This window comes from Hibiscus syriacus, unplaced genomic scaffold, assembly GCF_006381635.1.
Source record: "Hibiscus syriacus cultivar Baekdansim isolate YM2019G1 unplaced genomic scaffold, ASM638163v2 tig00117056_pilon, whole genome shotgun sequence".
NCBI classification, from domain to species: Eukaryota; Viridiplantae; Streptophyta; class Magnoliopsida; order Malvales; family Malvaceae; genus Hibiscus; species Hibiscus syriacus.
The window spans coordinates 2,343,940-2,358,386 of NW_024063539.1; the positions used below are offsets into that span (position 1 = coordinate 2,343,940).

Below are 14,447 nucleotides of genomic sequence, written 5' to 3' on the forward strand. Positions count from 1 at the left end.
TAAATTTGAAACTTGTGTTCAGAGTCCAGATAACCAATAATGCATCTCGAGACAATCTAATAGTGAACTAATTAAACGGTGATTAGCCAGTATTTAATCACTGTTTTCAAATGACAATCTCTTCGTATTACAACTTCTCTTAAATTTCTAGCTGTATCCCGTTCTTACTCCGAACCAAAAACTTGGCAAATCCATTTCGGTTCTTCTCTAAACTGCCATGTTTTGATGACACAATTGATGAGGATGGTGGTGTGTTCCCATCCTTATTTATTGATTGACCATGACAGGCAGCACTAGCTCTTGGAGACTCTGGATCTCTTTTGCGATAATACGTTTCATTAGAATGTACCTTCCATGGTTCTCCGCCACCGTCTTTGGGGATCAACGAGAACTCTGGTATGCTCGTGGTGTCGATTAAGAAGTCTTCAAGTGTTGCAAGAGATTTCAGTTGCTGACCTAAAGATGCTATTGTTTTTTGACACTCAGCAAGTTTCCCAGCTGCTACGACCAAATCCTCCTGCCATGGGTTCTCATGATAATTAGAAAGATGGAACATAACATAATTGAACTATAGAGGTGTTAAGATGGTGTAAATTGATGAACGGAAAAGTTACCTGTTTTATCTTTGGTTCAAAGTTCGAGTTCACAGTTTGCTGGAGCTCAGCTTCCTGCTGCTTTCTTGACAGCTCTTCTTCCAATTCTTGACATTTGACTGCAATTTGTGATGACAATGCCCTTTCCTTTTCAACTTCTGTTTCCAATGAATCAATCTTCGCAAACATCATTCGAGCCTCTTCTTCGATGCTAATGAGTTGAGACTCAAGAAGTTGCTTTGATTCATTTGCGTTTACTAAAACCTGCTCTGACAAGTTCCTTTCTTTTTCAATTTCTGCTTCTAATGAGCCAATCTTTGTGGACATTGTCTCCGCATCTATTTCCAATGTACTTAGTTGAGACTCGAGATGTTGCTTAGCTTCATTTGTCATACAAAGCTCCTCTTGCAACTCTGCCAGTTCCGTTTCTAACAAATCGATCTTTGCAGACATAATCTGAGCGTCTGCTTTAATGCTAATGAGTTGAGACTCAAGAAGTTGCTTTGTCTCATTTGCGTTAACTGAAACTTGCTGCGACAAGGTCCTTTCCTTTTCAATTTCAGCTTCTAATGAGTCAATCTTTGCAGACATTGTCTCTGCATCTGTTTCCAATGTACTGAGTTGAGATTCGAGATGTTGCTTAGCTTCATCTTTGGAACAAAGCTCTATTCGCAACTCTGACAATTCCACTTCTAACAAATGGATCTTTGCAGACATCATTTGTGCCTCTGCTTTGCTGTTGATGAGTTGAGATTCAAGAAGTTGCTTTGATTCATTGGTGTTAACTGAAACTTGATCTGACAAGGTCCTTTCCTTTTCAATTTCTGCTTCTAATGAGTCAATCCTAGCGGACATTGTCTTTGCATCTGTTTCCAAGGTACCGAGTTGTGACTCGAGATGGTGCTTAGCTTCATGTGTTGTACAAAGCTCTGTTCTCAACTCCGACAGTTTCTTTTCCGTGACCCTCAACTGAAGTTCCGATGCTTCAAGACTTTCTTGACTTTTGGCAAGAGCTATTTCTAGTTCAACCTTCTCAACTTCCAACTTTTCTAACTTCTCTTCAAGTTCTAAAGTTCGATGAATCATAGTTTCAAGTTCTTCCTTCAACAAGTTATCACCATCAATTGATTGTTTCACAGTAGCTTTTGATTCAAGACATTGATTTTCGCTCTTGGTTTCAGGCAATGTAGCAAGTCGCTCCATCTCGAGAAAATCATCCATTAGATCAACCTCAACAGAAGAACTGGGGACATTTCTATTGATGATCTTTTCATTTTTGAATTGATCAAGTTCAGCAATTAAGGCTGAGGCCCATGTTTCTGATTCATCATCCTTAAGGGATTCAACAAAAGGGGAGGCAGATGCCGCTTTTTTGGTATTAACAGAGCATGATTGACAACCTCTGGCTTTAAGTCTTCGACATTCGGCCTCAAGCATTGCTACCTTCTTCACGCTGTCCAAGTGTTGTTTGCTCGCTGTTTCGGCCGCTTGGGTGCTTATATCTCTTTCAATTGTTCTGAATTCCATCTCCTCCAAATACAAAGAGAGCTCAAGCTTGAGGGTTGAATTTTCCTTTTCCAAAGCTTCAATCTTATGCCGAAGGTCAGGACTGAAGTTAACAGATTCGGGTTTATTTTCGAACTCAAGCAACCGGCTCTCGAGTTCAAATTTGGTAGTTTCCCAATCCCGAGTAGTCTTTGCCACGGCTTCAACAATCTTCTGCTCTTGCTCCTCTCTTGCCTGTCTTAGCTGCTTGACACATTCCTTGAGAGCTCCATCAAGATGGCTCACCCGATCTTCGAGTGTCAAGTTTTGCTGAACCGCATCCTCAAGTTTTTGCTTCAATACAACTACTTCATTTTCGGCCTTCTCCCAACCTGAAGTTCATTAGAGAGAATTAACTAGAATTTAGCGAGTAGATTATTACTAAGAAAACAGAGATGTTTTGTGACATGTAAGTAATACCAGCAATGGCTTCTTCAGCAACTTGGGAATGTTGCTTAACCAAGTCCTCTTTGGCACTAACATTAGCCAAAGCGGCTGATAGTTTCTCTGTCAAGCTCTTAATGTCATCCTTAACATCTTTGGAATCAGCTGAAGCTTTTGACGACGCGTCGGATGATTGTGTGTTATTATCAGGAGATGCCTTGATAGTCTCCTGCTTCAACAACTAAAGAGATGCAAATCAATCTAGATTTGGAAAACCAATCCAACTCTCAATCAAACGACAAGCTTAATAGAAAACTCCAGCAGAATTCCAGATACATTTATTATTCTAAGAGTACAAGTTGTCTTTGCTAGTAAAGCTTCCATGAACAAGAAGAGCAAAGCAGCTCAGACTCTAATCCGAGAACAAAAACACGGAAATTTACAGTCTTCACGATATGCTTTCAATCAACATGTAGCAAGATAGATCAGAGGAAACAAACAAAGATTAACACTCAATTCCACACCTAAAGAAAAAGAAACATTCAAGCTTTTGAAAGTGGATACTTAAAGATGGTCATAATTAAGGAGTAGGCTATCCATCCACCAACCTGATCATCGGAATGCGAAGATATTGATCGGAAACTCTGAGATTCACCATCACTCGTCTCAGACGACTTACTATTCCCCAACCAGTCGCGGTTTTCCATGGCTAATTCAATAGTCCGGTACTGATCAGCACATCAGAAACTTTCCATCTGCACCAAAATAAAAAGCAAAACTTTGTTCAAGATGTCACCATATACCCACCAAAGCATTAACAAAACTATCACTAAAACAATATGAGCAATCCCCCTTAAAAGCATCACTTTCAACAATCTAAACATCAAAAGAAGAAATAACATTATTTATCATTTACTCAGCTTTGCCACAAATCTAACCATCTACTGTCAACCCCAACAACAACAGATAACACTTTGAAAGCACCAAAAATGTTTTATGTTCTAGCAAAAGGAAAATTGTTCTAAAAATTCTTTGGCAAAAGAAAATGTAAGAATATGGAAGCTTTATAAAATTAGAACTACCCATCTCATTCTTCAAATATTTCAAGCAATCCTCATTAAGATCACAATCAATGCTAAAAGTATCTGAAAAAAGATATCCAGAAAACTAAAAACTCAAACCTGAGGTAGCCATGATAGTTAAAGAGCTCCAAAGCCAATTCTTTAAATTTCAGCACAAACCAAGTAAAACCCAGATATTAAAGCGATTTAAGATATCAAGTAAAAACAGTTTTAAATACCTTTGAAATGATATTGAAGCAACTTGAAGGAGTCAAAGCAGCTGCGCTGACCAAATACCTTTTGAAGAAATAATCTTAAACCAGAAAACCACCATAACAGAAATAAAAAAGCAAAATTTGGGTTCAGATTTTAAACCTAAGTTTTAAAAGGGGGGAGGCATTAAAGTAAACGCTGCAGGAGAAGAACTGAGAATGTCAGTAAACAGTCAGCTAAAGAAAAACACTTCAAGAACAAGTTTTCGGATAATGCGGGCTTCTATTTTTTGGCCTTTACTTTTCTTTTTTATTCATTTTTTCCTAAAAGAATTAAGAAAAAAAACCCAGATGACAGCATGTGATTCGTAATGAGTTGGAAGCTTCAAATTAAAAAACCAACCTTTTTCAGCTTTTCATTGCTCTAGAAAAGAATCTTTAGTTGCATTTGTCTCTTCTTTTAAGTGTAGTTTCTGAAATGGAGCTGGCCTTATTCCACCCCGAAGGGAATTGGATATGGGGAAGTGGGAGGCTTGTAATGCAAATTTTCATTGTTTAATTTCTTTACAGGGGTCTTGAAAAAACACAGCTGCATTTGCAGAAGAAGAATATTCAGCAAAGCTATTTTTCCCCATCTATGTATGTGTATCTAGAATATGAGTAATCTGTTTCTTAGCCTTTGCTTTTAAAACTGCTGCTTCTTTTAACAGTAGTGGAAGGAAGGCATCCAATGACATAGCGTCACTGCCCCTGCAAAGTTACTGATTAAGTTTTCTGGTTTCTCGAGATGCGTGCCATTTCATTTCATCATGTGGTGGCGCTGATTTTTTTCTTTTTCCCAATGGTGGCGGTGCCATTGGATGTTGTTTTTCCTACCGACATTTTCTGTATTTTTTTAATAATTTTTTATCAATTTAAGATTTAGAAAAATATTATATTTATAATAAATTTAAATTAATAATGTTGTTCCAATAAAATTTCTTGGATAATGCGGTAAGAAAAACGTTTGGCTCATTTCAGGTGCTAGAGAAATTATGTACTCAACTAAAATGGAATGAACAGTGTAAAAAAATGGACAGACCATCTAATGACTTCTTGATGTCGGAAGAAATATATGATATCTTTTGTATCATATCTAGATTGGATTATAGTAACATGAGGCACGTAACGTTGAGTTGGGAAAGATATTATATATTTAATGCGTCTTTCAAAAAATATCAAATGATTTAGATGATTTTTTCTTATACTATTTATTTCACTCTAATTAAGAAATATTTTTCGAACACTCACGTAAACTATTCTTTTTCCAAATCATTACCCTAATAATTTTATTATGTTGTTCCTTCTAATTATACAATTTAACATTTAAATTTATTAATTTCATTAATCTTGCTCATTGAGCAATAAAAGTTGTTTAATTGTTGTAGTGTTGACATGTTAGTTATTTATATTTAATATATGAATGATAACTGTATTAAAAACTGCAAAAATACTATTAGAATTTAAAAATAAATAAAATTATAAAATATTAGAAATTATGAAATAATAAATAATAAAATATAAATATTAACATTGGAGAAGTGGAGGATCAAAATTAAACAATTTGATAAAATACTTCTGATTTTATATTTTTTTTCTAATAAGATAAGGGGGGACTTGTGATATTTATACTTCATATTTTGTTTTTGGACTTCGAGAGTTTGAGTATAACTTTGGTCGTTAATTGAATTAGTTTTATACGTCACCTCGGTGATAAATAAATTATTATGATTTTTTGAAGTTCTGAATTTGAGTACTAGAAATGTTAAATGTACAAACGTTCAATGTCAAAAAATTGTATTTACCTCATATTAATAAAAAAACTTGTAAATAGTAATAGTTTTTAAATGTATGAAAACTAAAAAGGAAGTGAATGAATATATTCTAAAATTTAGAAATATTCAAAGTAATCAATTAGACTAAAATTACCTTTTTAGAATGTTTTTTAATAGTATGAAATGATTACAAAATAATATTTGTTCACAATTTTCTTAAGTAATTGATAATGTACACAATAGTTGATCTATAATTACCTAAGGGTAGGTACGTGCCCACTCTGGAATACGAATTTTATTTGGTTAGTTATCTATTTTCCTAATAATGTTCACCTTTAAATTTTATTTGTACACACTACATTCAAAAGTTGTGTTATTAATATATGTGTGTTCACCTTAAAAATATTTCTGGACGCACACTCACATGCACCTATTCGAACTCAAGGTCTCTAAGAAATATAATATTTTTTTAATCTATGAGACCACTTAATGAATACTTTTTTTAATATAAGTGATTTTATAATGAATGATTAAATATTTAAGTGAATTATATGTGTGCTTGAGTCTGGTATATGTTAAGAAAATTAAGTTGAGAGGTTAAAATTAAAGTTTAAATTGATTTATTTGTATGGACAAATGTTAAAGCATAATTGACATAAATTAAACTTATTAATAACGTAAAATGCTTGAAATGACAGTGAAATCTGAAAAGAAAAAAGTAAAATATTATATGGATTATAATTATAAAGTCTGAATTTTGATATATATATATATATAATTAAGCTAAAGTGATTACAAAGTAATATCTATTTTAAATAATATCAACAATTTAGAAATGAATACATAATCACTCTTGAAGTCTCTAGTTGTAACATCCCAAAATAAGAACTAGTGACTTAAATGTAAGTTTTGGAAATTTGAAGTCTAATTTCTAATGATTGGAAAGTTAGAGAATTTATTTGGAATATTTTGAGGACTATTGGGTAAATATGTAAGGAGGTAAGGGTAAATATGTAAGGAGGTAAGGGTAAATTGGTCTTTACAAAGAAAGATTTTTATTATCTCTTTATATAAGAGATAACCACGTGTATAAGGGGAAAGAAAAGTTTAGAGAGATGGGGTTCAGTTTCTTCTTCTTCTGTGTCTTCATGTATAAGGTGAGTTGGATTTAATTTGCTTGTTTCTTCAATTTTATGGTTTCTTTTGATTAATGAGAGATAAGAAAGAGTAAATGAAGATGTATGGTGAGTTAAAACTCCAAAATGAACAAGTTATAAGAGATTAAGAAAAATGAGTTTTTAAGTGAATTATTGAAATAGTAGGAGTTAATAGATTTTGAAGTGAAATTTGACTTATCAAAGGTCTAATTAAAAAGTTAGAAGCAATAGAAGCGGAGTTAAAACATGTTGAAAATTGAGTTTAATTCTTGAATTTCATTTGGAAGATAGAATTTTGAGTTTAAAGAAGTGATTATGGAGTAGAAATGAGTTTAAGTATGTATATGAGAATTAAGAATATGGTAGAAGATGAAATATGAAGTGTTTAAGTAGAATTGGAGAGATTTTCGTGCTAAAATGACATTTCTGGGCTATGTGCATCGATGCACATTCAATGTGTACTGATGCATCAAGGGTATTTCCAGAAATTGTTTAGTGTGTATCGATGAACAGGAAGTGCATCGATGCACCCATTAAAAATGGAAACATCGAATGCAATTAGTGCATAGATGCACAGGAAATGCATCGATGCACCCATTAAAAATGGAAACATCAAATGCAATTAGTGCATCGATGCATAAGGAGTGCATCCCCGATTAAAATAAAACATCGAAGGTGATCTGTGTATCGATACATGGTTAGTGTATCGATGCACATGTTAAGGGATGCATCGATACACTGTAGAATGTACCGATGCACTTCAAGGGAAAATAAATTAGACCTTTCTTTTGGTCTAACAAATGATAGATTATGATATATCAATTGGATACTGATATGTATCAATGTATGATTATATAGATATCGAGCACAAACAAGTTCCGGAACGATTATCAAGTTAAGATTCGATCGAAAGAAATGGATCATAAAATGGGATTGGAACTTAGTAAGGCCAAGGTGAGTGCACATTATTTAGTATATGATGTTTAATGGGAAATAAGACTTGCGAAAAGTATATTTCCAATAGTAAAATGCAGGAATTCTTAGATAGAAGTATATATTTGTTATGGTCATATGTGTGCATGAGTCGATGTGGTGACATGTTATTGTATATGTTGCATGATTTGTGAAAATACATGTTAGTGTGAGAAGTTATATGAAATAAGAGGTATGATAAGGGCATAAGAAATGTTATGAACATGTGACATACGCTATGAGCTAAAGAATTATATAATACATGTACACATAAGGTAACCTAAGGGTAAGCGATATAATATGATATAAGTGATTACACAAGAAAGGTTATGAGTCCTATGTGATATATGAATATAAAATCTTATGAAAAGTGATATGAATTACGTGAAAAATAAGCTATATGATTACAAGGATATGTGAAATGAATCATATGTTTATATGAAAATGAGAAATGATATGAGCACATGTATATGTGATTATGAATGACAGGAATAAGAGAAAAGGTATATGTGATCATATGAAATGTGATAAGAAGCTATGTGCCTATGTGATAAGATTATGTGAAATGATATAGTGCTAATGCCCATGTTATGTGATATGAGAGCTAGGGGTATAGTTGACATGCCAAGAGTCTAGGGTTTACCTATGTTCTACGGAACATATGGACAAAATTACCTATGTCTTTCGGGACATATGGACAGTATACCTATGTTCTAAGGAACATATGAACATTTTACCTAGGTTATTCAGGACCTATGAACAGTGGTTGAGGTTCTTTATGACCTCTGGATAGGTCATTCGGGACATTTATACGAGTTGTGGTGACAGGATAGTGGTGCACAACCTTAATGTACTCACATACCTTAAGTTCTCAAAAGTATACATGGGCTAATAAAGTAATAAAATAAATATATTGTACGTGATATATGTATGAGTGATATGTTATGAAAAAATGGATTACAAAGATTATGGGATGCTATGTGTGATTTTTGGTGATATGAACTGTATTATATGATTGATATGATGATGAGTATATGGTTTGAAGGAGTCATATGTTGATAAAAAGGTTAGGTATAAGAAGGTATGATTAAAGGATATAAATGATAATAATATGAATAATAGAATAAGATTAACGATGGAAATTATGAATGACGTGTATATGTGTACAGTTGAATATATGTGAAATTATATTGTTGTATGTAATAGCATGATATGATATGTACATGCATGTTTAAGTAATTAGAGTTACTTTTATACGTTAATGCCTCACTAAGTCATAGACTTAGCGTGTGATTGTTTCACACGTAGATTACAGAAGCGAGAAGAGAAGCTAAGAGGAGCAAGATAGGTCAGCATCTCCCTTACAAAGTTTCAGATCAGAAAATAGATTAATTAAATATATTTAATTATTTTGAATATAGTTGGCATGTACTAATTGATTTAGTTGAATATGCTCTGATTGGGTTGTAAAACAATTTGATTGTATTTATTACTGTAAAGTATTCATTTTCTCAAATGATGAAATTAAGATGTTAGTGGATTTGTAAAGAATAGAGTTTTGAAAAGTCAATGTGACACCTCGAACTCGGATTCGGGTTGGGGGTGTTACACTAGTGCTCGAATTCATAACATGTCTAAGAACAACTGTAACACCCTCATGCTATACCCGACCCGGATACGAGTCCAGGATGTTACATTGACTATCAAAACAATATTCTTAAAAAATGATAAAACATTTGGACTTATATAACTAAAATACGATAATATACATAGGTTAATACAAGTTTATCAAAATACTCAGAGCATTCACAACTTGACCATTTGATTACATGCCAACATTCATTTACATAACAAAATGACATACTGATTAAGTTGCTTCTGATCTGATAGTTGCAGGAGTAATTTGTCCAGCTGCTTAACCTGTCTCGTTATTTTCTCGGATCCTACGTGTGAAACACTCACACGCTAAGTCATCGACTTAGTGAGGCAAAATAATAATAAAAAGAATTGTAATGAAAATACCATAATGAGATGAAATGAAATGAAGTCATATACTTAATCAATGCAGTTATATCACCATGTTCCTTACCTATAAGCATATTACATTAACATTCATGAATTCGTATTAATAAGTTTATTGGCCCATGATACCATACTGAGAACCTAAGGTATGTGAGTACTGTGAGGTTGTGCACTATGTTGTCACAGCTCGTATAAATACACCGAAGTGCCACGTAGAATTACACCGAAGTGCCGCGTAGAATTGCACTGTAGTGCTATATAAGATGTCCCTAAGGACCACGTAGAAAATTCCTTAAGAATCATATATATATGCTAAGGATCAAGTATGTGTCTCAAAAGACATCACACATGTTCCAATGAATACATATATGTCCAGAAGGACCGCGTAGACCCTCTACTCTTGGCATGCCAACTATACCTATAGTTCTATCTACATAACATGGGCTTTTCTCAATCTACATAGTATATCACATAGACATATCCTTTTCCTTACCTTCATCACATAGTTCATATAACTTTGCATACATATTCATTTAAAACATATTACCCAATGCACATAGTATGAATTTCTATTACATTTCATAATATGAAATGAAATGAATCATGCATCAATGTATTGAATCTAGACTTATCACAAGTCTAGAACTAGATACACTACGATAATCATGTTATGCATATGAGCTCACCTATATTTCTTTGCCTTTCCCTCGATCGATCTTACTGGGCAATTGTTCTGGAACTTGTTTAAGCTCTGTATCTACATAGTAATACATTGATATTATCAGTATACTAATTAATATATTCTAAACTATCATTTCTTAGGTTAAAAGAAAAGCTATTTTCATCCCTTAATAAAGGCATGTATCGATGCACTCTACAGTGTATCGATGCACTCCTTAATGTGTGCATCGATGCACTACCGTGCATTGGTACACAAATTACATTCGATGTTTTCTTCTCAAGAGGGTGCATCGATGCACTCCTTATGCATCGATGCACTAATTGCATTCGATTTCATTTATTTGAGAGTGCATCGGTACACATTGAATGTGTATCGATGCACATAACCCAAAAATGTTATTTTGAGCACGAAAATCCCTTTATAATCCTCTCAACACTACATAATTCACCTTCTTTCATATCCCTAACTTGCATACACTTACTTAAACTAATTATTATCCATTCAATACCTCTAAAACTTAAAAATCCAATCTTCTCTATATAATTTAAGAATCTCACTCAAATTCAACATATTCTAATCCCTATTCTAAAACTTCATATTCCTTAATTAGCTTGATGACAAGTCAAATCCCACTTCTAATTCTTATTATGAACTCTAATCCAAGATTTCACTTTTCTACTTCCTTTCTTTAATTCTTCATGTACTCCTCATCTTATGGTTTTAAACCAAATTAAACTTCCTTTAAGCTTAACTATTGTCTAATGGTCATAAATCAACCATAAATTCATCAAGAATTTCACTAACAAGAAAACTCACCTTTAGCTTGGCTTTACGGTGGAGAAGAAGAATGAAGAAGAAGAGAAATCTAGAAACTCTGGTTCTCCCCAATAGCTTTCCACGTGGATATATAATTATCCTCAACTAATATTTAATTACTTCCCTACTAAAAGACTTTTTGCCCTTGTAATTCTTCTTTCTTTGCTAATTATTCCTACACAAAATATTTTAATCAAGTCTTGAACTTTTCAATTTATCCAATTTGGTCACTGATTTTTAGATCTCACAATTTAATCACTAACCCGGTATGGAGGGTGTTACAACAACAATTCCTTTAACCACTGAGGTAAGTTGATTCGTGGTTGATGTAATATATTTTAAGTAAGAGACTCAGAATTCAAACGTATTATTACATATGTGAAGTGTTTTGCATTAGGAGTATATATATATAGAGAGAGGTTGTTTGAGCATAATGAAACATTGATTGTATCATTAATAGTAAATTTTCTACAATTAAAAACGATTTTACTCATTATTGTACAAAATAAATTATTGCTCTAGAAAATTTCGAGTATTTGTATTTATCTTATTTATTAATTTATTTAAAAAAGGAAAACGTATTTTTACCGAAGGTTGGCACATCGTAGAATTTTATGCACGAAATCATCTGGCACCATAAAAAGATGTAAAGAAGGACGTGGGCAGCGTCATAGCCCCTCACCAGCCGTCTCACCACATCCACATCTACACCAGCTGCCTCATTTACAAGCACAAATTCGAAATCTAAAAGCATCAAACTAAAAAGTAAAGGATCCTACAGATTTAGAAGATAAAATATTTCTCTTCACCACCAAACTTATCTCTTCAGATTTACAACCAATGGCTCAAATCATGCTGGTAATGTCTGCTACCAGCGTTTCAACAAGCCATGTAGTGAACTTGAAGAGAGACCACCCTTTCCTCCGTTATCAAGCTCAAGGCTTAAAGCCTAAACCTTTCTCTCATTTCTTATTCAATCCACTCTCCAACACTACTCTTGCTGCTGCTTCATCATCATCATCTAGGGCTTTCACCACTTTTGCAATCTTCAAACCAAAGACCAAAGCAGCTCCCAAGAAGGTAATGTCTTTTTAAATTTTAATGGTGTTTAACTTGATTCTGAATTGAACCCGTTTTTGTACTTGAAAAGGTTGCACCGAAGCCGAAGCCAAAGGTTGAAGACGGAATCTTTGGCACCTCTGGAGGGATTGGTTTCACCAAGCAAAATGAGCTCTTTGTTGGACGTGTTGCCATGATTGGCTTTGCTGTAAGTAAATTCTGCAATATTATTTGTATCTATTTTACATACAACTGTTTGACAATTTGCCTAAATGATTTATTTTTTTGACAATATAAGTCTTGAATTTATTAGTTTAGTCATAGAAGTTAACTGCTCACTCAAGAGGTTTGATTTGCAGAATTAATTGTTCAAATACATTGTATTTAGGGGGCCGGTACTGTTGTTTTGTTAGAAAATAGAAATCTCAGCTTGTGTGAAATTTGAATCCTGCTCACATTTGATGATAACATAGGGATTATTGTGCACTCATATATGCAGGCATCCTTATTAGGTGAAGCAATAACGGGGAAAGGAATTCTAGCACAGTTGAACCTGGAGACAGGCATTCCAATTTATGAAGCTGAACCCCTTCTTCTCTTCTTCATCCTCTTCACCCTACTCGGAGCAATCGGAGCTTTGGGAGACCGAGGTCGCTTCGTCGACGAGCCTTCTACAGGCATTGAAGGCGCAGTCATCCCTCCTGGGAAAGGCATCAGGGGCGCCTTGGGTCTCAAGGAAGGAGGTAAACATCAAATTGTGCTACCAAATTCAACAGAGTTTACGTACAATGATCAAAATTTTATTAAATATGGTATTTGTTTTGTGTTGATCAGGTCCATTGTTTGGATTCACAAAGTCAAATGAGCTGTTTGTGGGGAGATTGGCTCAGCTGGGGATTGCCTTCTCATTGATAGGAGAAATTATAACAGGGAAAGGAGCACTGGCACAGCTAAACATTGAGACAGGGATTCCTATTAGCGACATTGAACCCCTTGTGTTGCTCAACGTTGCCTTCTTCTTCTTTGCTGCTATAAATCCCGGGACTGGTAAATTTATCACTGATGAAGAAGAAGACTAGATTTTCCCTATGCAATTTGTAATTAACATCATCTACTTTCCTCTCCCTCTTTTCTCCCTAATGTCCCTTCCTTTGCATCAATGAATTGCATCGCTTTTAAACAAAAATGATCATACAATGTTGGGGGGAAATAATGAAAGATGATTTCAAATTCCAATAACCTTGAAGAATACCCCAACATAATTCCATAAACCTGGTAAAATATGATCAATTGGGTTTGAAATCCTAAGCAAAAAAGGTGGAAACTTTAAAATAGTGTGATTTATTATTGTTATTATTATTAGGGTAATATATACTAATGGTCACTGAACTTTCTAAAGCTTTCATTTGGGTCCCCCAACTTTTAAAACTTGCAATACATTCCCAGCATTTAGTCCGTTTGCAATATGGTCCCCCAACAGTTACGATGGGGACCATATTGCAAACGGACTAAATGTTGGGGACTGTATTGCAAGTTTTAAAAGTTGAGGGACCTAAATGAAAACTTTAAAAAGTTCAGTGACCATACTATACTTTACCCTTAATTTATTTAAAATTTTATTTGTAATTTTACATTTCTTCAATTTTGTCCTTAAATTTATATTTTTTTACAAAATTGATCCATGATTTTTTTTTTGTAATTTACTCGAAATCATATACAATTACAACTTGGAATTCAACAATCACGAAAGATGACAAAATAATTGATCCAAGATTAAAAACGACCCGACCTGAACTCAATTCGTATCTGGTAAACATCCGACCTTAATTTTATCTATCAATGATGTAACCCGATTTGAACGAGATCCGAATGAAGTCCACCTGAACTTGAATTAATTGGTCTTTATTGCTTTGGACCTGAACTGTTTTGACCTTAACTAACATCGATTCGAACTGAAAATAACCCGACTTGAACTTGATATGGATCTGGTGTTAATTAACCTGAAAATAACCCGAACTGATTTGACATGTACCCGACCTGATCCGAGTCAAACCATCAAATTAACTTGACTTGACATGTACCCGATTTTACCTGACCTGCCAGGATCCGACTGAAACCTGACTTATTACT

At 33.9% G+C, this 14,447-nt stretch overlaps 2 protein-coding genes across 2 annotated transcripts; one reads left to right on the plus strand and one right to left on the minus strand.

Annotated features, from left to right (window-relative positions):
• Window positions 1–22: 22 nt before the first annotated feature.
• On the minus strand, window positions 23–3,569 carry LOC120198361 (filament-like plant protein 1). Its single transcript, XM_039199708.1, has 4 exons — window positions 3,131–3,569; window positions 2,559–2,754; window positions 615–2,470; window positions 23–517 (listed from the first exon to the last, which is right to left on the minus strand). The coding sequence occupies exons 1-4, from the start codon at window positions 3,227–3,229 to the stop codon at window positions 140–142; spliced, it is 2,529 nt and encodes an 842-aa protein (XP_039055639.1). The 5' UTR covers window positions 3,230–3,569; the 3' UTR covers window positions 23–139.
• An 8,443-nt stretch (window positions 3,570–12,012) lies between these two features.
• LOC120197952 (photosystem II 22 kDa protein, chloroplastic-like) lies at window positions 12,013–13,436 on the plus strand. Its single transcript, XM_039199350.1, has 4 exons — window positions 12,013–12,338; window positions 12,409–12,525; window positions 12,817–13,060; window positions 13,152–13,436. Exons 1-4 carry the CDS (start codon window positions 12,099–12,101, stop codon window positions 13,394–13,396), a joined length of 846 nt encoding a protein of 281 aa, XP_039055281.1. The 5' UTR covers window positions 12,013–12,098; the 3' UTR covers window positions 13,397–13,436.
• Window positions 13,437–14,447: the final 1,011 nt, after the last annotated feature.